Below are 25,709 nucleotides of genomic sequence, written 5' to 3'. Positions count from 1 at the left end.
CAGAGAGGAAAATTCATTTCCTGTAAAGGACAATAAATAATCTGTCTATCTATCTACCATGAGCTAATCTGTAGCAAGAGAGTGAGAAAGCAAGAGAGAGAGAGAGAGAGAGAGAAAGAGAAAGAGTGGATCTCAGGCAGGCAAACGGGTCTGAATGGGCCTGTGCCAATGAATGTGGATATTCTGGACTAGGCGTTCTCACATAGGGTGATTCCCAGGCTGCAAACATCCTGCATCCTGGACACGGAGAACTCGAGAACAGTTCAACTGAGTGAGACAAAAAAATCTCTCGGTTTTTTAAAAGCTCTTGGCTACACCTAGATACATCTTAATTAAGTACATTTTATTCACTGGGATTCCCCACCACAAATGCAGAATTTGAAATCTAACTTGTGTGATGCAATAATCTTGTGTGATGGATTAAGAGCTGCATTAAGCAGCGATTACAGCAGCTCCTGTCATTAAAGGAGTCCCGTTGAAATTTCCCTGTAATCTCTAAGAGGGCAATGAATGGGGTTGGAAGAGCAATAGGCTCCTAGGTGCACTGTCTGCCAGGCCTCTGACATCACTTCCTGCTCTGTCCACATTTAGCCACTGCTGTCTCAGCAGCCCTCCTCCTCCTCCTCCTTCTCCTCCTCCTCCTTCACACAGACAGTATTAATCCCCCATTCTCCAAGAGGATTGTTCCGTCTTTCCACGGTCACTTCATACAGGAGTGGAGGAGCTGGATTGGACCTGGTGATGACCTCACAACAGACATCAAGCACCACTTTGTCCCTGGGACACAGGAACATAGGGAACGCCCTGTCCATGATGCTGAAACTGAAATACTTGTATCATTCTGAATGAAAACGCCTGGTTTTTGTGCTCGAGAATTATATATATATATGCCTACTTGTGCGCTTGCATGAACGTGCAGTAGCCTAGCCTACACTTTTGATTGTCCCGGTTAAAATGGTCACTCGGCCGTAGGCTCGATAGCATACCCGATAAGCTCCGACTGTATTGATTACCGGGTCTTGAGAAATTTGGAACCGGGTCTTTTTGGACCCGGGTTTTGATCCCCATCCCTAAATACCTACCGCACCTCTGTAACATGTACAACACACACACGAGCGGGAGCCTGACTGTTCGCGCCAGAGGTGCATTTCTCCACCCCGGTAACCGAGCAACTCTGTGCGTCGATCACAAACATTTGCCCGTGGGAAAAAAAACGGACCGGACGGCAATTCTGGCGCTGGCGCGGTGCCGGCTGGCTCACGGCTCTTTCACGTCCGGTCTGAGCGTGGCGTGTGGTTGACATATAAGACCATTTTTCAACCGCAGTAAAAAGCTAGACTGAATATTCTCTATATAAAGTGTTCTACCTACGACAAACGGCATTCCGTGACTGAGTCAAGAGGCTTTTCCTGTTTCAGGACGTGTGTGGACCGGTCAAGGGGAAGCCGGATGGACCCAAACCACTTCAGGGGTGGAGGAGGCCTGGGTGGCTGTTCACCCTGGAGACAGGGTCAGTCATATCCACCTCCGGTAATCTCCCTCTCCCCTTGCAAAGCTCCAGCAAACTCCCTCAAATTAAGTGAGCTTAGCTGAGCGGCGGTGTGGTCAGGGTGGGTGGGGGGGGGGGGGGGGGGGGGGGTAGAGGCTCACACTCGCTCGCTCTCAGAGCTCGTAACCGGCAGCTTTCCCGGCAGAAACACTCGATCTGCTCAGCGGAGATCAGCCGGGCGGCCTGAGAAATGACTAAGAAGATCGACGAATACGGGAAAGGGCTGGGGGGAGGAGGAGGGTCGGGGGGGGTGAGTGGGTTGTTTGTGTAGGTTGTAATCTGTGCGTGTGTGTGTGTGTGTGTGTGTGTGTACCTCAGCTCTGTAGGGCAGGAAAAGGGCACTGGCCAGGTTGCCGGTGATACCGCTGAGGACGTAGATGATGGAGATCCTGACCCAGCCGGCCAGCTTCTCCAGGTCCCTCAGGACGGTCATCTGGAACACCACCGAGACTAGGCAGTGCAGCAGCCTGCACACACACACACACACACACACACAAAGGAATAAACACACACACACACAAAGGAATAAACACAAACACACACGCACGCAAGTGTCACTAAGCCCCGCATATCCAAATCATGGGTGGCAGGAGCCTTCTAAAGACAGCGTTCGCCGCTACTTAGTCGGCTGAGTGGTGGGGGGGGGGGGTGGGTATCACATGTTGTTTGTATTTTGCGTTCATGCGCTCGGGGGGAGGGGTGTCTGCTACGCCCGCGTACCCGGCATGGAGGAACAGGGACAGCCACAGCCTGTAGAACTGGTCGGGCACGTCGGGGTTCAGGAAGGGCAGCAGGCCGCACACATCGTCCAGACAGTGGACCTGGCCGACCAAGAGACGGGGGATAGGGTCAGATACACGCACACGCGCACACACACACACACACACACACACACACTGGGCTACCTGGGAACAGAGGGTGGCCTCCTCGTGGAAGTAGCCGTGCATGAAGGAGCAGTACTCTCGGGTGGTGATCTCACACACGCCCTTGGTCCCTATGCAGCAGGGCCGGCCCTTGATCTTGCAGTCCATGTGCCGGTAGCCGGTGTGGTTCCACTTCTGGGGGAAGGTGCAAATCTGGAGTGGCGGAGGATGGAAGGAGCAGAGGACGAACCCATTTCGGTTTATTTCATTTATTTAGCGTCTGCGGGACCCGGAGTTTTAATTCCGGTGTGGATATTTCGAGCAAAGAGGTGTATGAGAACGCAGTCGCCACCGGGCGCCGTCGGGGATACCCGGCCGCCATCACTCACCGGCCACTGCGTGATGTCGTCGGGCCAGACGTGGGGTTCCGCCGAGGCGGGCTCCTCGCAGGTCCTGTTCCCAGCATGCAACAGGAAAACGACAAGACAAGACAGGAGATGAGAACGTGCATGGTTCTCAGCGTGTGGCTGTGTGAGTTGAGGGGGTAGCGGAGACAGGGCTACCTGGGGTCCTGGTGACACACAGACCCAGACGACCTGCGCACGTCCACTTCCTCATTCTTCCACTTCATGAAGGTGGCCAGGACCCCCTACACACCAACATGGGTAAAAACAAGTTACACTTTTGCACGGATCACAAGTCGGGGCCTCTGTGTGTGTGTGTGTGTGTGTGTGTGTGTCCATACCGAGCACTGGGTGCTGAGGGTCTGCACACAGCCAGAGTTGTCGTTCTGAACACAGCAGCCAGACTGCCTCTCCAGGTCCTTGGCCTTCTCGATCAGCTTCACAATCTGGATGTCCTGGCGGAGGCACGGAGCGAACTTGGCCCCCAGGTGGATCAGATCGTCCTGACAGAGGGGCGTAACACACACACACACACACACACACACACACAATGAATCTGACTGTACAGATCAAACGATCAACTGATGCAGTTAGCCGTGACCTCATTAACCCAGCACTATGAAACCAATGGAGCAGTCTCAAATATTCAAACTCTGGAATAAATCAAAGGCACCTGAATTACCTTCGTTTTGATATTCTATAAATATCTGCTAAGGATTAGAAGTGAATGTTAGGAGGCTGAAGACTCACAGAACTAGGCCCGATCCAGAAGTTCTCCTGCTGGATGTACTTGACGCTCTCATAAATGCCTTTATTCTTCAGTACCTACAGGGGGCGCCAGAGAAACACGATCACAAGCCATGCCACAAACACCATTCATTTATCCTCCTACAATCCTAGAATCTCTAGCAAACGTGTGACTAAGTCTTTAATCAGACCCCCCCTTCTCCCGGTCTCTTTACGGCCTCTCATCCCCTGAACCAAAGGGCGTTTTTGGGGTCACCGGGAGCCATGGTGGGGGGGGGGGGGACTCACTAGTTCGGTGGTGGAGGACTGGGCGAACCCCACGGGGGCGAAGCCGTAGGTGCAGCAGGCCAGCAGGGTGATGACCACGTGGACGAAGGTGATCCAGTAGGTGAAGTAGGGCCTGGGGGGGGGAGGGCATAGTATAATGGTTGGTGGATTAGGTTCATAATGTCGATTTTTTTTAATATACATATTATTCTGCTGATTCATTGATTGATTGTGCCATTTTATTGTGTTTTACTTCTTTGTAATCTCGACTACATTGGAAATGAAGGCCAGGCCCTCAATTGTACTCCCGAGAATTAAATAAAGATTCTATATGATCTACAATTTTTTTTTAGGAAGAATCCAGCCCCCCTCCCCCCCCCTCCCCCATCACACTGAATGACACCCCAGTGACCACTATCGACTCCTTCCGCTTCCTGGGCACCATCATCTCCCGTGACCTCAAGTGGGGGCTGTGCATCAGCTCCCTCACCCAAAAAGCACAGCAGAGGATGGACTTCCTGAGGCAGCTGAAGAAATCCAACATGCCAAAGGCAACGATGGTTCTCTTCTACACCTCCATCATCAAGTCCATCCTGCCCTCCTCCGTCACCATCTGGTTCTCAGCCTCAACAGACAAGGGCAAGGGCAGACTGCCATCCCTACAGGACCTGCACGCCTCTGGGACCCTAAAACGGGCCAATACGACCGCGGACGACCCCCCCCCCCCCATCCCGGTCTCTTTGACCCACTCCCCTCTGGCAGGAGACTGCGGATCGGGTCCGTTCACCACAATAACAGCTACTTTCCCACGGCCATCAGACTCATAAACAAGGCTTGTGTCCCCCGTGACTGTTTCCAGCTAACGTTAGTCAGATAACCCCGCTGTAAAAATAGCCTTGATCGCGCCTCAGATTTAGCTGCTATTAAAACAAAACATTCGCTTTCATGATCTGTGGGCATCAATTTCGACTGGGAAATACAGTTTTGAAGTGTAGAAACGAGAGGTGGATTTGTAGATGCAATCTATTGAAACGAGCCAGTTCGAATCGAATTGAATCGTGATAATCGATTCTGAACCTTGTGAATCGGAATCGATTCTTGAAATTCGAATCGATACCCAGCACTAACTGTATGTGTGAACCATATACTGTACATGGCAATAAACAGATCGTGAGTCTCGAGTCTGATCGGTAAGAAGGTAGGTGTGTACGCCGCTTGCTGACTGTCCGGCGTTGGGGGTGAACGCATGCCTGTTCGCGTGGAACGCAAAGTACGAACCCGTCCTCCGCCGCCTCACCTGTGACTGTGGAAGTCGTCCAGCTGCTTCTGCACCTGGCTGCTCAGGCTGCGTCGGTAGTGGCGGTTCAGCCACTTGCCCACCACGCCCATGCCATACTGACGCTTCTTCTTGTCGAAGGCGAAGTGCTTCACCTGGGACGCGATGCGCCCGCCGCGGTTGCGCCCGCCGGCGATGGCCGCCGACTTCTCGGACACGTCCTTACTGGAGGGGGGGGGGGGGGGGCAGGGGGAGAAGGAGAGGGGAGGAGAGGGGAGGAAAGAGGAGGAATCGATGATGGGAGACAGAGAAGAGGAGGAGGAGGAGGGGGGGGGGGGAGAGATTGAGAGGAGGGCGGGGCGAGGAAGAAATGTTCTGTGAGAAGTTAAAAGAGCTTGGTAAGTGTGTACATCGTCGTGCGTCCCTCTGTCCGTCCGTCCGTCCCTCTGTCCCCATCTGTCCCTCCATCCAGCCCTGTCCTCCAGTACTACTCACAGGCTCTGGTAAGGCTCAGGGAGGTCCACGCTGGCAGATATAGGGGGAGACTCAAACACATCGTCAGCCATGGAGTACAACTCGTCATGGGCGTCCGCCTGGAGGGAGAGAGAGAGAGAGAGAGAGAGGGGGAGAGGGAGAGAGAGAGGGGGGGGGGAGGGAGAGAGAGACAGAGGGGGAGAGGGAGAGGGAGCGATGGGGAGAGAGGGAGAGAGAGAGAGAGACAGAGGGGGAGAGGGAGATAGAGGGAGAGGGGGAGAGAGAGAGAGGGAGAGCGGAGGAGAGGAAGGGAGGATAAGTATAGAGATAAGACAGACATACAGAGAGAAGGTGGGGTGAGAGAGGGGAAAAGGGGCGTGTCCTCACCTTGCTGAAGAAGACGTACTCGGAGGTGTCCGGCGAATCCACGGTGTCCTCCTCCAGCCAGCTGGGCCTGGCGAAGCTGCGACGCGGGAAACTGCGGCCCGTCTGGGCGCCCGCTAGACCGGAGCGCCCCTGAGGAACACGGAACCGACAGCGCCGTTAGTGTTGTGGAGAGCCTCAGCAGAGCACACACAGACCTACCGCTGCCAAAGATATGTTCCACTCGTAAAACAGAAGCACATTTAAAACGCAGAGATCTGATTCAGTGTGCTCTCCCAACCGCACGCACATTTTCTACACTTTTCTTACACTTTTCTGAGGCAAACAAAGAAAATAAAAGTCAAACAAAGGCACAAGCCAAACAATCACATTCATATCATAACGGTGCAATTCTACAGTGCTGGCGAACTCTCCCGGACGGAGGCCCCTCCCCCTCCCTCCCTCCCCCGCTGACCTTGAGCAGGTTGGAGGCGGCCCGGATGCTCATGCGAGCCACCGACTCCCTCTTGCGGCGGGGCAGGCGCGCGTAGGCGGAGGGCTGGCTGGTGAAGGAGGAGAGCGAGGTGACCCCCGGCGTGAGGGGGCCCAGGGCCACGTGGGGGGTCCGCGGCGGCCGGTCCGCCTCGTCCCCGCCTCGGAAGGCCCGCCCCCGGGCGAGGGGGTCCACTATCTGGAGGGAGAGAGAGGGAGGGAGGGAGGGAGGGAGGGAGGGAGGGAGGGAGGGAGAGAGAGAGGGAGGGAGGGAGGGAGAGAGAGGGAGGGAGGGTAGGGAGAGGAAGAGAGAGAGAGGCAGGGGGAGAGAGAAAGAGAGAAGGAGGGAGAGAAAGAGAGGGGGGGGAGAGAAGAGAGAAAGTACATTCAACAAAGCTCTAGATCTTTGCTATATTTCTATCGTAGTTCTATCAAAGCCTAATTACATTAGACTACATTTTCTTGACGTGTTAGTCGGTTAGACGTCATCCTGACCTCACACATACAAACACGTCTGTTGTCTCTAGGCCTATCCATGATATTATAACAGTTAAGCTCTAAATTCACAAAGTGTATTGGAGTAGAAATGTGGAGAAATGCACTATTGTTGTGAACAGCAGCACTACTGCAACGCTTCACACCTGCCCTTAGTGTATCGTATTGTTATCGTCAACCCAATATCGTGTATCGTGTCGTATCGTGAGATTAGTGTATCGTTACACCCCTAATATTCACCCTTTTGTCAACAGTGGCTCAATGATTCCTCAGGTAAAGTTGAACTTTAAAGGACGCCTTTTGATCAACTTACTGTTTACTGATTCCGTTTTCAGATTCAGATCCTCTGATTATCTTTGGCTAGGTAGGTAGATACTTTTTATCGATCCCTGCACTGTTCCAGCAGCTAACGTTACATTCAAAGGACATCAAAGAAGCACCGCCACTACCGGGCATAAACTGAGACTTAAAGTCACACAAGAGTTCAACGACTTTCAAAAAGGTGGCTTTCGAAGGTCACCCTAAATGGTTAAGTGTTTGTCGGTAGTACCTTGGGCATCCTATACGCTGCCGGCGAGTCCAGGACCTGGTCCACGCCGGCGGGCTCGGCCTCGCGGTACTGGGCCTTCAGCTTGCCGTAGCGCTGGCTGCAGTGGCGCAGGCTCTTCCGCTGCCACACCTGCTGCTTGGTCTCGCAGTCCTCCCCCACGCCGAACCACTCGGCCGTACCCCTGGAGAGTTGGGAGGGAGGGGGTTTGGGAGAGAAGGAGGGCAGAAGGAGTTTTGTTTTTTCTTTCGGTTCATTTCTCAGGGGCAGTGCATATTAATATACATTGCTGTAAATATACCGGAATTAGCCAAGGTAAATATACCAGAATTAGCCAAGAGGCTAGTTTTCATTTGTAGTCCCTGAAATTACGGAGAGAGAGGGGGGGGGGGATGAAAAGAAGGGTGGGAGAGAGGAAAGGGAGAGGGGGAGATGAGGTTAGAACAGAGGGGTACAGAAGGAGAGGGAGAAAGAGATGGAGAGAAGGTCGAGAGAGAGCCATGTACAAGATCAGAACTAACAAAAGGAAATCCCCTCCATCCCCCCCCCACAACCCCCCACCCCCCACCCCCAGAAAGCATTTCTATTTCTACCCATCTCCTCTTCTCTCCCTCTCTCCATCTCCCTCTTACTTGCGTATGCTCTGGGAGAGGGAGGTCTGTCGGCGGAAGGCGGCCCTCCTCTCCCCCGCCAAATTTCCCCCATCCCCCGCTCCGGAGCCGGCCTCGGACATGGGCCTGGTCGGCTGCACGCTCACGCTCTTCTTCAGGGACGGACGCAGTGGCTGGTCAGCAGAGAAGACAGATACAGAGGGTCAGTATTAGAAGGAGACGGGGGGGTTGAATGCTAAATGCTAACGTAAATGCTAACTATCTCAGACCGCATTCCCCCAAATGAGATTTCGACCAAATATAGAGTTCCCTGTAAGCTAAACAGGATGATTAGTTGTCTTATTGCATTAGACAAGGTGCTGTGATTTTGTTAGGAGCCCATTATCTTCCACAGCGACAGCATGGCGAGCGTGTTGCTGAGTCATCAGCGAGTTAATAGGCCGTGGTGAAAAGCCGTATGTCCAGTCTGAGTGGGAGCCAGCAGGGGGTGTGCTCAGACCATCGCAACGGAGGGGCCGTAATAAGGGAAACCTAGTGGGAAAACTAGGCAGAGCCCCACTCCTTGCTAAGACACACACACACACACACACACACACACACACACACACACACACACTCTGCGTTTGCCCCAGCGCTGATGATGATTTGTGACAGGAAGTGCTTCATGCGTGATGGAGCAGATCATTTAGCCACTTAACGCGAAGGGCTTCGGGCCTGAAAGGGGGCTGACAGTGAGGAGATGAGAAGTGAGTTATCAGGGACAACAAAAGATGGGGGCTGGTCAGATTTAAAACACTCACCTCTTCAACCTCTAGCTAGCTTTCTCCCTGAAGCACGCACTCTACAAGGCCTTTCACACGGCAGTCTCAGGCCTGGGCTACACAAGCTTGTTTCTCCTGTGTATGGGACTTTCAGTACTTGATTGCACCTCGCCGTTCCGTGAACACACAGTTTGTGTTGTGAAAACCCGCGAGAATTCGAGAACACAGGAAGGGGTGTTTTCGTTCTAAATTTCCTGGATTCCGCCCTTTTGTGGGCTGGCGAAGGTGATGTCATTTTGATGTCATTTTGATAACGATGACACACGTTCGGCTATTGTACAGTCTAATTATAACACAGCATCATTTTAAAGCCCAGAATGTGATTGTAGGATTCAATGTGATTGCTTGGTCGAAATACTCGTCTGACCAAGATTCTATTAGTCGAGCAATAAACCTTGTTAGAAAAAAAATAGGCTATAGGTTATATAACATTAATAAAATAGACTACGTGTTTCCTAATAATGTGATTTATGTTATGCTAAGACTGATGACTGATTTTCTTCCTAGCTGCGGGAACGTATTTTGAACAGGGTGCTGAAAAAAAGGGTCTTAAGTCCAGCCCAACCTCTAAATGCATGGTCGCGCAGCACTGTAAAATGTAGGTCTATCGTTATTTCATTTTGTTACGCTATTTTTATGCGTTATAATGGTCAAATCGCAATCTCCAAAGACACGGCAGTAGCATCGTATAATTTAGACAAAGTGCAATCTCCAAATCATCCACGAGAAGACTTCAAAAAGATTTTTAAAGTCTGTCAAGTCTCGGATTGCCACCTCAAACTCTCATGATTTTATTCAGACACTGGAAAGTGCATTTATTTAAAACTTTGGATGGATGCACAAAATGAGAGGTTATGGAATATGATCCAGGGTAGACTTGAGGTCGAGTGGAAAAATGTTGAGTGGAAGCACCTGGTCTAGCAGGCCTACTGTACATCAGAACAAATAATAATAATAATAACAATAATACTACTACTACTTATAATAATAATAATAATACAACTTATTCTGAATAACGAATTAGGCCTAATATAAGCCTGGGAACAGGCTGACCAAGATTTCCTTTGCTGAAGACAAGCAGCCCTAAATAAATGCATTTGAAAAGTTTATTTAGGAACAAATTATTTTCATAGATAACTGTCAGGATCTATTTATAACAGGCATGTGCATGCCCAGTATTGCGATATCGTTTCCATGTGACCCTGATAACTTCTGGCAACGCTGATAAAACGTTACGTGTGACTTGGAGATCATTCTCGTTCTCATTGTCATTCTCGTCGTGTAACCCAGGACTTAGCGCGGGGATATCCTTAGCCCTGGGCTAAGAGTGCACCCTGGGTTAACACAGGGTTAACCTAGGCCCAGGGCTATACGACTAATGTTTATATTCAAATGACGTGACTACTCATTAAGAGCAAGCAGCAAATGTTAAAATGTGCCATCTAGTTTGTTCTGAGCTGACTTTTCTATCCACTCAGAAACATTGCTGTTTTTGCCTGCGACCAATTCAATCTTTTTAAATCTTTTACGGACATATTATTGTTGTTTTAGCAAGCTATGATGTTCCCAATAGAAGTGTAGTTAAAACGATTTCGGTTGCCTAGCACGTACTAATAACGTGATGAAGAAGTCACGTGATTGGACAAGGAAAACCTGATGCAAAGTCCATTGTTTACTTGAACCATGGATGTATTAATAGAACTGGATACAGCCACTCCATTCACTGACCGCTATCAACAATGAAGCCCTATTGAACCGCGCCATCTTGGCAAATTTGTAGTCATTTGACTATTTCCGGTGACTTTTGTACTTGCGCAGTTGTGCTTTTCTGGCCTTCCGGTGACTTTTGTACTTGCGCAGTTGAGCTTTTCTGTCCGACGCGCGTCCACGGAAAAGTTCACCTTTATGTGAAATGTAGACGCACGTTCCCGGCTCTCCCCGCTTTGATTTAGCAATGAAAACCGGCTTGCATATTAACCTGTTTTTGTCAAATATATCCATTGGAGAAATTATTTTTTCATCCAGGCATTTTAGTTTTAACAGGTTAAATATAACTGAACATGTTTTGTTTGCTAGTAGATGGTATTCATTCCGTTCGCGATAACGTTATTGCAGCCAGGCTAAATTCCTCCAGGGAGCCAGTGACCGGCGAGTTGAAGAGCTTCACTCCCCGCCAGCAGGAGCTTTGGCCGCGGCTACCGCATCTCGGATAACCCGCTGAGTTCTTGGCTGCTATTTCACATTCGCCCTTGATCAATCGAATCTTATCTCCGTATAAATACACATTAAGCCTATATCGCCTTATTCACCACAAAATATGTTTCAATCTGAGGTTATTTTCATAGATAGATTTTGCCTAATTTTTGATAATTTACTGCCATGCAGGCCGTCTGCGCTGTCCCCAGCACCACCTTAACAGAGGAAGTTTGAAATGTCTAAATATTCCCAAGCATGTATTTCCATTCGTAAATCACATTAGCTGACCTGCCCGGACAACTAAACATAGCCTATGAACAATACATCCATGATGGCAAGCCAGAAACGCAGACACAAGTTCAAGTACCACAAATAAAGGTAGCCTATTAATTCTAACATCAACGGGGTCCCGGCTAAAGTCTTTTAATACCATCCATCGTCATCCGCTTATCCGGGGTCGGGTCGCGGAGGCAGCAGTTCCAGCAGGGGGCCCCAGACATCCCTTTCCCTAGCAGCATCAACCAGTTCTGCCTGGGGAATCTTTAGCCGTTCATAGGCCAGTGCGGATGTTTAATCAAATGTGTTAATGAAAATGACCACAAAAAAGGAGAGTAGTCAAAGCACACCGCTCAAAAAGGGCTTAATACATACAACAAACTGATCAGGCTAATCATTTTTTAATGAAAATGACCACAAGACAACCTCTTGTGCATAGTTGAAATGGTAGTGGGATACGGTGATAAACTGGAATGATCATTTGACAGCAATTATTAGCCTTTTCCAGGAATGGACAGAAATGGGATATTTTTAGAATAACAGTAATTTATTCACATACAATGGAAAGGAGTTGATGTGTAGCATAAAGATGAAACGATACACTGAGTTTGGGTGTTTTCAGTCAACGTTGGCGTTGACCGCTTCTAGCTATCGAATGGCCGACTGGTGTAAGATGGATAGCCTAACGTTAGAGAGATAAATGTAGGCTATGATTATGTTAATAAAGCTAACAATGATGTTGTAACATGCATGCAGCACTGCCGATCTGAACGATTGATTCATTATTACCATGGATCGGTATTGGGATTGATCAAGGGCGAGTGTGAAATAGTAGCCACGAACTCAGCGGGTTATCCGAGATGCGGTAGCAGCGGCCAAAGCTCCTGCTGGCGGGGAGTGAAGCTCTTCAACTCGCCGGTCACTGGCTCCCTGGAGGAATTTAGCCTGGCTGCAATAACGTTATCGCGAACGGAATGAATACCATCTACTAGCAAAAAACATGTTCAGTTATATTTAACCTGTTAAAACTAAGATGCCTGGATGAAAAAATAATTTCTCCAATGGATATATTTGACAAAAACAGTTTAATATGCAAGCCGGTTTTCATTGCTAAATCAAAGCGGGAGAGCCGAGAACATGCGTCTACATTTCACATAAAGGTGAACTTTTTCGTGGACGCGCGTCGGACAGAAAAGCTCAACTGCGCAAGTACAAAAGTCACCGGAAATAGCCAAATGACTACAAATCTAGCCAAGATGGCGCGGTTCAATAGGCCTTCACTTTAGATTTCGAATCCTGGGGGCTTGACTTGAACCCGTTTCACACTGGCACCGTTTAGCCCTGTGTTTAGTGGATTTTGAGGGGATAACCCCGTAAACTCAGGGCTAACCCTGCTCCGTAGCAGGGCAAGCAAGCCCTAGGCTAAAATCAGGGTTGGCACACTTTGGAATGTGCCAGGATGGTGCCAGTGTGAAAGCTTTCTTAGCCTGGGGCTAACAGCTCCCTTAGCCTGGGGCTAACAGCTCCCTTAGCCTGGGGCTAACAGCTCCCTTAGCCTGGGGCTAACAGCTCCCTTAGCCTGGGGCTAACAGCTCCCTTAGCCTGGGGCTAACAGCTCCCTTAGCCTGGGGCTAACAGCTCCCTTAGCCTGGGGCTAACAGCTCCCTGGGGCTAACAGCTCCCTTAGCCTGGGGCTAACAGCTTCCTTAGCCTGGCGCTAACAGCTCTCTTAGCCTGTGGCCAACAGCTCCCTTAGCCTGGGGCTAACAGCTCCCTGGGGCTAACAGCTCCCTTAGCCTGGGGCTAACAGCTCCCTGGGGCTAACAGCTCCCTTAGCCTGGGGCTAACAGCTCCCTGGGGCTAACAGCTCCCTTAGCCTAGGGCTAACAGCTCCCTGGGGCTAACAGCTCCCTTAGCCTGGGGCTAACAGCTCCCTGGGGCTAACAGCTCCCTTAGCCTAGGGCTAACAGCTCCCTGGGGCTAACAGCTCCCTTAGCCTGGGGCTAACAGCTCCCTGGGGCTAACAGCTCCCTTAGCCTGGGGCTAACAGCTCCCTTAGCCTAGGGCTAACAGCTCCCTGGGGCTAACAGCTCCCTTAGCCTGGGGCTAACAGCTCCCTTAGCCTGGGGCTAAAAATGTAATAAGAATGTATTTATCCCTGGGTTTAGTACAGTATGAAAAGCCCTATTTTTAAACAAGCACAGATTCTTAAGGCATTCGATAGACGTGACAGGTCCGAGCACGTTCTCCTTCCTCTGTTAAATGTGTAGGATTTTTTTGTGACTTGTGAAATTTTCTGCACATTTCCAAGTACTTATTTTGTCTCTTTTGATGCATGATACATAACTTGTACACTGTTTCTTTTCTCCACATTTCAGCTCTGACAGTATCTGGCTAGTTGATCTACAGTACTATGTGGGTGTAACACTAGTGCTGGAGGGAGTGTGTGTGAGGCCCATGCATGGGGTATGTATGGCACTCTGCCTGTAGAGTGCCAGCTGTCCCAAATGCCACGCTGCCCATTGAAATGGCATGTATGGGGACAGGGGGAGGCTACCCTTAATGGTTTGCGCCTTATACTGGGGACCTAATAAAATAACACTAGCTTGCGGTTCAGCTGGGCGTAACCAGAAATGTGTCTCAATGATATGTCACAAATATGTTGAGAAACTGCTTCGACAAGCGCCTTTCTGTTTCGTATACCAACATGCTGTTCTGCTGAGCTTGGTATAGTAGTCTATAGGTAAGTCTATAGGGAATAGTAGAAAGCTTTGTCAGAGCCTCAGGGAACAGTAGAAAGCTTGGTTAGAGCCTGAGAGAACAGTAGAAAGCTTGGTTAGAGCCTGAGAGAACAGTAGAAAGCTTGGTCAGAGCCCCAGGGAACAGTAGAAAGCTTGGTTAGAGCCTGAGGGAACAGTAGAAAGCTTGGTTAGAGCCTGAGAGAACAGGAGAAAGCTTGGTCAGAGCCTCGGGGAACAGTAGAAAGCTTGGTCAGAGCCTCAGGGAACAGTAGAAAGCTTGGTTGGAGTCTCAGGGAACAGTAGAAAGCTTGGTCAGAGCATCGGGGAACAGTAGAAAGCTTGGTCAGAGCCTCGGGGAACAGTAGAAAGCTTGGTCAGAGCCTCAGGGAACAGTAGAAAGCTTGGTTGGAGTCTCAGGGAACAGTAGAAAGCTTGGTTAGAGCCTTAGGGAATAGTAGAAAGACGCCATGAGGTCTGTTGCTGCTCTGATCGTGTCGTAATGAAGTTAAGATACTTCAGTTCCTCCTCAAAGGTTACTAAGGACGTTCAAAATTTATGAGAGGGGGTCACTCGAGGAAAACAGGGGAGGGTCATGCTTTTTTAATTTTAGTCCAAGGGAGGGTTACAGCTTTTTGATTTGAGTCCACTTGAATCAATCAAAATAAAATAGTTTCTTCAGCTTTTAGGAATTCGGCAAGCTGTTTTGTATGACCCAGTGTAGGCTATTGTTTCTCTTTGGCTTATTGTCTTTATGTCTTCATGTCTTGTTTCTCTTTGGCTTATTGTCTTTGGCTTATTGTCTTTATGTCTTATCAGTCCATCTTTGTGATTGGCCTATCCAGATAGTGGGTACAGCATCCAGCAAATCAGTGGCGCCCTTTCTCCCTCTCCCTCTGTACCCCTCTTCTAACCTCGTGATGACATGTAGGTTTAGCAACTCAAATGTACAACGAACAGATGATACCGACTTGCGGTCTGTTTAGTCTTCCTAGTAGGCTAGGAAAGTGCAGTGCATTTCCCTGTTGCTGGTCGCTTTCACTTCTTTCATTCACTACTGACATAACAGTAACATAGGGGCCGCTTTGAACCTGTTCTGTCTCAAAAATGGAAGACAAAGGGGAATCAAGTGTTAGAGGAGAGGCGATGCTGCACACCGTGGATGACTTGATTTTAACTTTGTGTTTTTTTTTCTTATTATTTCGAGTAACACCATAATTAAAATGAGCATTGCCTATTTGGTGGGGGAGTGTCAATAATTTTTTTTATATCGCTCGGGGAGGGTCAAAGAAAAATATCTGTCAGAGGGAGGGTCATGCATTTTAATCCCGAGCACTCTAAGTCATCCAGTGACCCACCCCCTTCCATGAATTTCAAATGGTCGCTAAGAGATCTATGCTGTTCAAGTTTAGGGAACTGAAATAGGGGTTGTTGCTATATTGGCCAGAGGGTCACAGCGGAGGTACCTTTCTCACAGAGTCAGCTCTCTCCGGAGGCTCCGCCTCTGGGGGCGGAATGGCTATGATCAGACTGGGCGGCTTCTTCCTCATCAACCGGCTGTCCGATTGGCTGCCACTGGGAGGGGGCTCCTCCCCTTCCTGCGATGACATAATCTCTTAGATCTGGGGAGGACAAGGGGAGGATGTTGTTTAATGTGTTTAAAATCACACATTGCAAAGCAACGCTGCACATTTAGTGCTTCTCACTAAAAAGAAGACCACAAAAGTGACCCGATAGCCTACATTGTCCATGATCTCACAGGCTTTACACAAACCATTTCCTGTGACATTATCTATGTCTCCATCTCCTGTGTGGTCATGGTCACACTTTTCTGTGACACAGAAGGACACAGCTCGCGGAAAAACCTTGAGAGAGGAAAATCCCTAGATGTTGGTAGCAAAGGTTTATCTGCACTCTTGTTCCACAATAAAATACTTGAAATCTCACAGGGCACACTTCCTGGGAAACAACAACATTTACCTACACGTGGTCAACTCTCAACAGGGCACACTCCAGCCTCCTGGCTCTTAAATATAGACCCATGTTGAATTATACAGCTAGGCTATATGTAGACTAGGTTAGTGGGCCGGATATACTGTATGATCAGGCATCCACACAAAATAAGCCTAACCCTCGTCACTGGTGACAGGCACACTAGGCTAATGCTAAGCTAAGTAAGCTAAGCTAACAGCATGCACGGGTAACAGTCACTGACCTGCTCTGAGGTAAATATCCACAATCAGGCCCAGGAGCAAGTCCCAGGAGAGAGGGGCCACACCTTAAATTTACCATAACAAGGACAATGGACGGAAAAACAATGACTGCAGTGTCCATGCCAACAAACATGGTTTCCCCTCCCCTCGCCCCTCCTCCATCTAGATTAATGGACACACACACACGCGCCATATTTCTGATTTCCCAGAGCAATTAGCTAATGGGTTCTTCCTTGCCAGACTCTACACCGTACTGGGTCTCAGTAGCTTTGGAGTGGGGATAGGGACCTCGTCTATAAAACGTCCTACCGCCATTGATTGAAGCATATGCTTCAGAATGGTATCGGGTGAAGCGGTAAGGCGAGACAATGACATGTTACTAAGTACAGCAAGGGGAGGGTGTGAGGAATGAAGATTGTAGAATACAATTCATAGAACCTCATAGAGACACAGAGAGACACACAAGAGAGTGGATTGTGAAGAGAATCGAACGTGGCAACAAATGGGCTTCCATCTCCGTGTGCATGAGCAGTCAGTCAGTCAGTCAGTCAGTCACATGCTACTTTGAAGCATCGTCACGGCTGCTTCCCCTAGGGTAGAAAAACAACACATCACCAGAGCCATGAGTCAAAGTCATTATAGGCTTACATGATAAAAGCACAGTTAGGCCATGCCTGAAACGTTCATTTTATGATAATTAGCACCGGTAGGCCATGCCTGGAACATTAATTTGATGATCAAAAGCACAGGTAGGCCATGCCTAAAACATTCCTTCGATGATCAAAAGCACAGGTAGGCCATGCCTGAAACATTCCTTCGATGATCAAAAGCACAGGTAGGCCTTGCCTGAAACATTCCTTTTATGGCAGAGCCTGTGGCAATCCGTCCACTTTTATATCACCGAAGTCTCGGAGCCTTGGGGCTTCTGGTGGGGTTGCTACAAATCAATCTGGCCTGGGTGTCTGTTGGCAGGGGGGGTTGCAAGAGCAAGGAAATACGACACCGGGGAGGTCAATGGAAGCTAGACTGCAGCCACAGAGTAGTAATGGAGGGAAAGGGGAGTTCTGTTGTGGTCCTATGGGTCTGGCTCACTGCCTCACACCCACTCAAATAATAGAATATCCAAGGCTTCCACTGATGGACGAGGTTTTTTAATTTATGGGTGGACTTGAGTGGCAGATCGTAACTTACAGTTACCGCAGTCTATCAGACCGCGAAAAGACTTGCTTTTGTTTTCCACTGCAGTTGAGGGGCTCAGCCTGTGGCTCTTTGTTTTGATAGCCTAATAACATGGAGAGGGAGATCAGAGATTTGTCCTCAGTCATTACTACCATGTTTGTGTGCTCATGTGTGTGTGTCATGCTCTATAAGGACATGGTCATACAGTCATTTAATCTATAATCTGCATACACTCCATAATCCCACATCTTTATCATTAGCACTAATCATGACTTTGCAGAAGTAATTTCAGAACCAGATTAGGAGAACAATAATCGGTGTCCTGGAAAGTACATGTAAATGATCCTATTGACGTGAAAGAGGATTCCTAAGCCCTTCTAAATTCTTTGTTGGACCCAAGTCATCGTCGGCATTGTCAACAACCCTCACCTTAACCAACCGTGAGGACAAAAACAGGTCTGGTAAGTGTGTTGGACAGGGGTTTTCAGGACAGTTGCAACTGTTATTTCCTCTGCAGATGCAAAAAAAAACAAATCTAAGCAAATTAGTGAAAGAGGAACATAAGGGGCCAGTCAAATTTCTGTGTAAAATCATCCATCAAACAAGAGTTTTGGAATTATGTGGGATTTCCTCTCAGGGTTAGCAAACATGTTGATGTTGACTTAACATCCATGTTGACGTAAGATTTCATCTCCAGAGTGAGCCAGTGATCAACAGGGCCAGTAGCTGGTAGTGGCCTGATAAGCATATGTTTGCTTAGTAAATACTGGACACTTCTAATAATTAACAATAGACCCCACTCACAAAGTTTGAATCTCGAAAGTCTTTCCTCTGTCCTTATGAATGTGCCTAGACTGGATTACATTACATTACAGTCATTTAGCAGACGCTTTTATCAAAAGCGACTAACAATAATTGCATTTAACGTAGGAATATAACGTTGCAATCTAAAGTACAGTGCAATATAATATAATACAATAAGTGCTTAGGCGGGAGGATTGTTGTAGTACTTCTTGAAGAGATGCGTTTTGAGCCTGCTACGAAAGATAGGCAGCGACTCTGCTGTCCTGACGTCATAGGGCAGTTCGTTCCACCACTGCGGGGCCAGGACAGAGAAGAGCCGTGACCATGTCGATCGACCACAGGGGCCTCGGAGTGACGGGGCAACCAGTCGCCCCGAGGTAGCAGAGCGAAGCGGTCAGGATGAGGTGTAGGGTTTGACCATGGCATAGTTGAGAATGTTGTGAGTTTAAAATGCAGTTCTCCAGCCATCAAGCCAACACCAACAGTCACCAACAAATACATTTCCATCCCCGTTTGTGTTCCATGTCTGGTGCACATTCCCTGCTCTTAACTTTTATTTCAATCTCTAATTGCTCAATCTCAAGCTGCGCTGCTGTGATAACAATATTAAAGCCTATTACTACTGTTCACCTTATTATCTACAGTATTTATGTATGTTGTAAGAGATGAATGGTTGTAAACCATGAACTCAGCCAGGTACAGTATATTGCCATTAATTTAAACGTTTTTTAGGTTCCTCCTCTCAATACCTTCTCCTTGAGAAGAAGGCAAGTGAAGAGAGGATTGAGGAGTTAAGGAGAGACGTGGTGAGATTCAAACAAACTCTACCAGTCTCAGTCACACTTCCTGACGAGTCAGACGTGTGTCAGCGCATGGGAAGAGACATGCTCTGACAGTGACATCATCCGTTGTGTTCTTCTTGTGACTTGGTCAACAACTCATCGTCCGAGAAGTCCCCGGCTGTCTCTCTTCATCAATAAATACAAAGGCCGTGTCCGAAATGCCTGCTACCTGCTATATAGCAGGCGAGAAGTAGCATGCTACTTCAAAACTGTGCCTGCTACCTCTCGCCTGCTATTCTCACCTGCTACCTCGCCTGCTATATTGGCGGAAAAAAACCTAGCATAGTTCAGAGCATGCTATTCCAGAACTACGTCACTGTTCAGCGAAATTTTCAGGACAGCTGTCATGGCCGACGCCGGTGACTGTCAGGCGGGGCAGAACGAAGGAGTTTTTAAATGTAAGTATTGACTAATTTGTCGATGAAAAAATGTTTTTTTTCTGTCAGATATCTTAGTTATAACGACACGGAGCTACAAATGCAGTTTTGTGTATATATGTGGGGTAGAAATTAGATTTCGAGAACTCACGATGTCGTAGCTAACTAGTAGCCCTGTAGCCATGGAAACGCAACGTTACCGGCTAAGTTAGCCGGCCAATGGAGCGGTCATGTACGTTACGACGTAACCCACGCATTCCCGTCAGCTGACTCGAGTAGCATGCTACATTTTCTCGCCTGCTATATCGTTTTCGTGGAGTAGTAGGTACTAAGTAGGCATTTCGGACACGGCCAATGTCTCTCTCGTTAGCATGTTAGCCAGCACTAGCATAGGCATACATAAGAGTAGGGCTCCTTAACATGATGTGGCAGAGAGATGTTTAGTGGTGCCCCCATGTGTTCCTTGTTGTGTGAGTGTGTGTCATCAGTGTGATGTCAAGTGCAAACCGCCAATACACTGTCCACCAGCTGTCATCCCACGCCGTAGCCCTGGAGACAAGCAGGAATGTGTTCACTCATAAATGTCAAGGTTTGGGAGCTGTGGTTCTTGCTAGCCACAATCGGGACTGATAGTCACCTCGTTCTGCCCCCTCGCTCTGCCCCCCCCAGTCCCCAAAGATAGACAAAAGCAAGGGAGGGGGAGGTCATGTTCCCCTATCTGTCACACTCACACTCCAATGTTGTTGACCAGGGAAGTTGGCGTAGCCTACATATTCTGAGGAAGTTGAAGGTAAACCTACAAGTACTTGAAGCACTCGAAAGGTTGTACTCTCATAAAGTGTAACAGACTTGTGAAGTATATCACATACATAGAGAGCATTATCATCATTGCTTAAAGGAAAGAACAAATAGCCAACTGTCATTCCTCAATGATGCAATAAAATATTGACTACCAAGAAGTACTGTCACAAAACGAAAGGTTTACACAAGATCAGCTGAGGGTGTCAAATATTTCCCCCCTCGTGACATTTTTGTAAAACATTTTTCTCCCATTCAGAGCAGAGGAAAAGGCTTAAGGAATCCACACTTACTGAGCAACTCCACACCAGAGGTGGGTGCCACCAGAGATGTCACTGCTACCCTCGAACACCGTCAGGCCAAAAGAGGAACTGTCTGCCAGATTGCATCATCAGCAGCAGCACCCCGTTCCGTGTCTGTCAGCCATCTTGTCAAGAAAAGACATCAACCTGAAAGAAAAGAGAACCGCAAACATTATTTTGAAGTTGATCAAAGTCTTTGACGGCAAGCTGAGATCTTCACAGCTAACACATTCCTAAACAGGGTTTCAAAGAGGTTGTGTAGTGTTCTGTTGATGGTTAGAGTTGGAGAGTTCATGTGTGTGCATGAGTGAGCAGAGACAGTCATGTCTTCACACAGAGGATGACTCAATTGAGCGGTAGCTAAATGTAGTGTAGGACAGTGACTGCAGGACGCAGAGTGAGTAGCAATCGAAACCACCCCCCCACTTTGAACTCCTGACCACAATGTGTCATATTTCACAAAAGCTATGTCTAAAGACATATTTCACAAAAGCTACTTCCTACTTGTGATCAAGCCATACCCCTTAACTTTTGGACATCCAGTTGTAGTACATTCCAAATGCAGTACACTGATAATGTTGATACAAGCAGTAGTGGAGGGTATATGGATATGGAGTATACTAGGGCTGGCCCGAATGTCATTTTTTAGGGTTTGGACATTTGTTGGTGTTGCTAATGAAGCTCAGAATGTTTGTTCAACCAGGCCAAGCCAAGCCTGGCTTATGTGCGTTGGCTGGCTTGTTTCTGTGCAGGACTGGTAGAATAGTAATGTGTGATAAATAAAGATGGGTCTTGTCACCTGGACACATCAGTTCCAATGCTAATTCAGCACAATGAGAGCGGGATAGCCAGTTAGCTCATTGGCTCACAACAACTAGCAGCAGCTTCCATAACATTAATGGTAGCGGTCAGTGGCTAAAGCAGTTACACTAATGATAACATAAAGTCATCCCCACTAGGAACCCCGGTCTCCTGGGTGGGAGTCCAATGCTCTCACCACTACTCTACTTGTGCAGTGGAGATCGGCGGGTGGGTTTTGGTGTCCTTCTTCCAGTCCCTAGTGTGGTTTGGGGTTAGAATATGGGTTGGGGTTGGGACAGGATCTGATCTATAAGGCAAGGGGTAAAGCTTGGAGTGAAAGGATGAACATGTGGAGGTTTGGGGTATAGTCCCATAAAGTCATCCCCACCGGGTCTTCAACCCCAGTCTCCAGGATGGGAGTCCAATGCTCTCACCACTACTGTACTTGTGCAGTGGAGATCGGCGGGTTGATTTTGGTGTCCTTCTTGATATTGGTGTGCTGGGACTACTGCCTCTTGTGGTGCCAACAGAGAAATGCAGGCCAACATTGTCCGCAGTAACGGAGGGAGTGATAACCGGACGAACGCTATACTAGGTGCGCTGGCTTACAGCCACGCACAAAAAAGCATCAATACATTAAGCTCATTCCTCCATCACCACCTAAAGCTGTGCCAGTCACAGTCACAGTCAAATAAACCACATGTAGGCATAGAGTGACTGGTGCATCACATCCCATACAAAAATGAATTACTAGGATTTGAAGTGTCCTACTCCTATTGTAATGAGGACTGTCTGTCTATAATGCAGTAGCGTACCGTGGGGTCTTGCACAGGGTCTTGTCCGACATTGTTATTACTCCCAATGCCAACCCCTGCGCACACTCTGTACACACACACGCAGATAGGGAGAGAAACTACGCACGTAGGGGTCAGTGGCGTCTGGTGGGTCCTAGAACCGGGTAAGCCAGGACCAACGAAGCACGCACGCACAGCGTGCGCTTTCAAAGCATGCCCTGATGTGTTTCACAGCACCAGAAGGGCACTGAGCATATGTAGCTAGAAAAAATGCGTTGCGGCTAAATGTCTCCGCCCAACAATGCCAGTTGCAGTTAATCTAACTAACCCTAACCCTGACTAACTGCTAACCTAACCTAACCCTAATGCTAGCTAGCTAACGCTAATGCTAACGCTAGCTAGCTAAAGCTAGCATTAGTGTTAGAATTAGCGTTAGCTAGCTAGCATTATCATTAGGATTAGCGTTAGATAGCTAGCGTTAGCATTCAAAAGTGCCTTTTGTGATGTCACGGTGACCTTGACCTTTGACATGAATACCAAAATCGAATCCAATTAATCTAATTAAGTCCAACTGGACATTTGGCCAAATATGTACAAATTCTGTCAAGCCGTTCTTGAGATATCATGTTCAGCAGGCCAAAAACACCTTTTGTGAGGTCAGTGACCCTTGACCCCCACAATGTAATCAGGTAATCCTTGAGTTCAACTGGACATTTTACCCAAATATGAACAAATTCCGTTAAGCCTTTGAGATATTGTGTTCATCAGGCCAAAAACATTTTGTGTATAGTACTATAGCCAGTGGCGGGAGAGGGACAGAGAGAGAGGGACTGACTCTGACTCTCAGGCAGGAGAGCCTCCTCTCCAGCCAGCAGCCTCAACCAGCAGCCAGCAGTCTCTCAGAGAGCCAGGGGCGGGAGAGGGACAGAGAGAGAAGGAGGGACTGACTCTGAGTCTCAGGCAGGAGAGCTTCCTCTCCAGCCAGCAGTCTCTCAGAGGGACAGAGAGAGACAGGGACTGACTGACTCTCAGGTGGCAGATAGAAGCAGCAGGGCAGGTAGCTCCCTCACTCATCATTCTCTCGCTCTCTCTCTCTCTCTCTCACACGCACACACACACAGTGTCAGAGGCTCATTAGATAGTAGGAGGGAGGGAGAGAGGGTGGGAGATATTAGACCAGTGAGATGTCCAGGCCCTCTGCCCTGGTGTGTGGCAGCTGTTGGTGTCAGACGGGAAGTCTCGTTCAGACTGCATGATTGCCATCTCTGAGGGATCTCTATTAGATGATGGTCAGCTGGCTCTTTTTAGCAACTGCAGTCATTTCAGCTTCCACTGGCACATTTTCCCCCAGATTTTTATTTTTCAGAACTGACATTTTTTAAGGGCTCATGTCCCGTAGTATGTTGCATTAAATAGTCTTTTGTACAGTAGATGGAAATGTGGTCTTTGGCACATTGAGTTGTTTGTCAGGGTGTTACCTGTATTTTCATTTAAAAAAAAGACTGGGCACGACACTGGATGTTATTTAATATTGATTTTTATTTATTAAAGTCCCGTCTCGTTTACCATGATTTTGTGTATGACTACTTCTTTGCCATCCCCTTTTATAACCAAATGTGGTCCGATGATTAAATTGCTATGGCTTCTTGATTTTGTTCTCAAAGTGCGCCAAATTGATGCATTTAAATGAACAATGTTAACGTCACACATCTTCATCTGTAATGCCATCATCTTTCAGCCTCTCTTCTAAGAGGTGAATGTGAAGTTTTGTTTCTCTCTATTGAAGCAAGGTCAGTTTAATCTGCTCCTCAGCTAGAAAGATCTTTCTCTGCTCTCTGTTTTTTCCTCACCAGATCCCCATAGCCATCTTGACTCTTGAATCAGTATATGATAGCGATCATGGTTTAGGCTTAATGTAATACGAACATAAATAGAATATATGGTGGACAGCAAAAGAAAGGCGTACCATAACTCAACTCTAACGTTTCAGAGTCCCGTGAAGCGAAGACAAAGATGTTAAGGCCTTCTGCCTTGGTTCTGTTGCGCTTTTGGAGGTTATGGCAAAGACAGACCACTATTTTCTTTAAAAATAAAACACAATTGACTCGATATATTTGTCCACATTTTCGACCAAAAATTAAGTTACGATCTTTTGCCTTTGTAAGGTAGAATAGTTAGACCAGATAGTTATGACCAGACCCAAATTATGCAATTCTGGCCTATGTACTGTATACTAATGCAGCTAAATGAATATGAATAATATGCTAATTTACACTTCCCAACATTTTCACGTCTTTGTCAATGAAATGTTGTATTACTTTGACCAATGGAGGCCTGTCCAAAGACTGCAAATCTAGATTCTGTAATCCTGATCTTGTGGTATCTGGATCAGAATGATCCTATCTGGAAATTCTTTGAAAAACCAGGACAGAACCTATAAGATCAATTTGATCTGGGATAGCAAAAAAAGGGATTACGAAATCTGGATCATTCTGATCCAGATTAAATGTTTTGAAATACTGGGCTATGGTCTCTATGTTTCAGGTTCATGGTAGGCAGACCACAAATAGGGCTAAATGTCCAAAATAGCGCACTACCCCTTTTAACCCGAGAATGAAATGAGGACATTACAACAAGCCTAATAATGAACATGGACACAGACCTCATCTTGTTAACAAGATATCCCCCAGCCTTGGAAAATATGTGCACTTCATAACTCCGTTAACAGTCAGTCGGTTCTGTGGCTCGTGGAGTCACCATTTCAACACTATTTCCACACAGTAATCCTCAATTCCCAAAGGAATATTCAGAAAATGTTTCCCAGTATCTTTGTGGATCGTAGTATAATTTACCAACAATAGGATGGACTAACTACTTCCTTGTTTTTTATAATCGTGCCATGCATTGTGAATCGGTAGGTGGGGCTGGGGGTCGGACAATGTATCAGCAGGTATTTATTGAACAAAATAATTGCGTGGCCGTGTGAATGCCTTTATTCCCAGCAAACAGGGCAGTGGCGGAGACATAATTGTCACACATGTATATAACAGTTTGAAGGTTTGCTGGGGTGCCAGTCAGGGCTAGGCCTGAGAATTTCAAGTTTTTAAAATTTCGAACTTCGAATGTCTGAATTGAGATTTAATTGTCAATACAGCGAACAAAGCTTTGAACATTCAGAGCCAGCCCTAGAATATACCCATTTCTTTAATCAGCAGACACACAATACTGTATCCACTTCTTATTTATCACTGATGTAAAAACTGAACAATTTCAGAATAGTTGCTGTTATAGTATACTCACTTCTTCAGTCACCAGTGGATACAATTATTTTTATGCATTTTATGGGATGCCTTTCTAACCACCAAGCAAAAGACAGACTCTGTTCTCTTCCAAGAAGTCTTGTGATGTACTGGTTACAATACTTGCTCTGTAGCTTGAAGGAATTAACTATTTCACAGCTGAAAACCAATCTCCAGAGCC

General features: G+C 47.6%; 1 protein-coding gene across 2 annotated transcripts in view; it reads right to left on the bottom strand.

The window, feature by feature from the left end:
- Positions 1-25,709, bottom strand: part of LOC311311411 (inactive rhomboid protein 2-like) — a 32,741-nt gene that overhangs the window by 4,729 nt on the left and 2,303 nt on the right. Inside the window, exons 2-17 of one of the 2 annotated variants that reach the window (XM_084441113.1) lie at positions 20,626-20,781; positions 15,586-15,741; positions 8,110-8,261; positions 7,481-7,661; positions 6,419-6,634; positions 5,968-6,096; positions 5,602-5,699; positions 5,128-5,331; positions 3,852-3,963; positions 3,567-3,641; positions 3,158-3,319; positions 2,976-3,061; positions 2,802-2,865; positions 2,455-2,625; positions 2,270-2,370; positions 1,863-2,016 (exon numbers count right to left, since the gene is read on the bottom strand). In XM_084441113.1, the coding sequence (XP_084297239.1) occupies positions 1,863-2,016; positions 2,270-2,370; positions 2,455-2,625; positions 2,802-2,865; positions 2,976-3,061; positions 3,158-3,319; positions 3,567-3,641; positions 3,852-3,963; positions 5,128-5,331; positions 5,602-5,699; positions 5,968-6,096; positions 6,419-6,634; positions 7,481-7,661; positions 8,110-8,261; positions 15,586-15,729 (2,049 nt within the window). In that variant the 5' untranslated portion in view covers positions 15,730-15,741; positions 20,626-20,781. Of the gene's footprint in view, positions 1-1,862; positions 2,017-2,269; positions 2,626-2,801; positions 2,866-2,975; positions 3,062-3,157; positions 3,320-3,566; positions 3,642-3,851; positions 3,964-5,127; positions 5,332-5,601; positions 5,700-5,967; positions 6,097-6,418; positions 6,635-7,480; positions 7,662-8,109; positions 8,262-15,585; positions 15,742-20,625; positions 20,782-25,709 lie in introns of both variants that reach the window. The other variant, XM_084441112.1, reaches the window with a different exon arrangement.

This window comes from Borostomias antarcticus (assembly GCF_949987555.1).
Source record: "Borostomias antarcticus genome assembly, chromosome: 7".
In the NCBI taxonomy this organism is placed as follows: Eukaryota; Metazoa; Chordata; class Actinopteri; order Stomiiformes; family Stomiidae; genus Borostomias; species Borostomias antarcticus.
The sequence above is the reverse complement of the archived record's forward strand: the minus strand, read 5'-3'. Positions and strand labels throughout refer to the sequence as shown.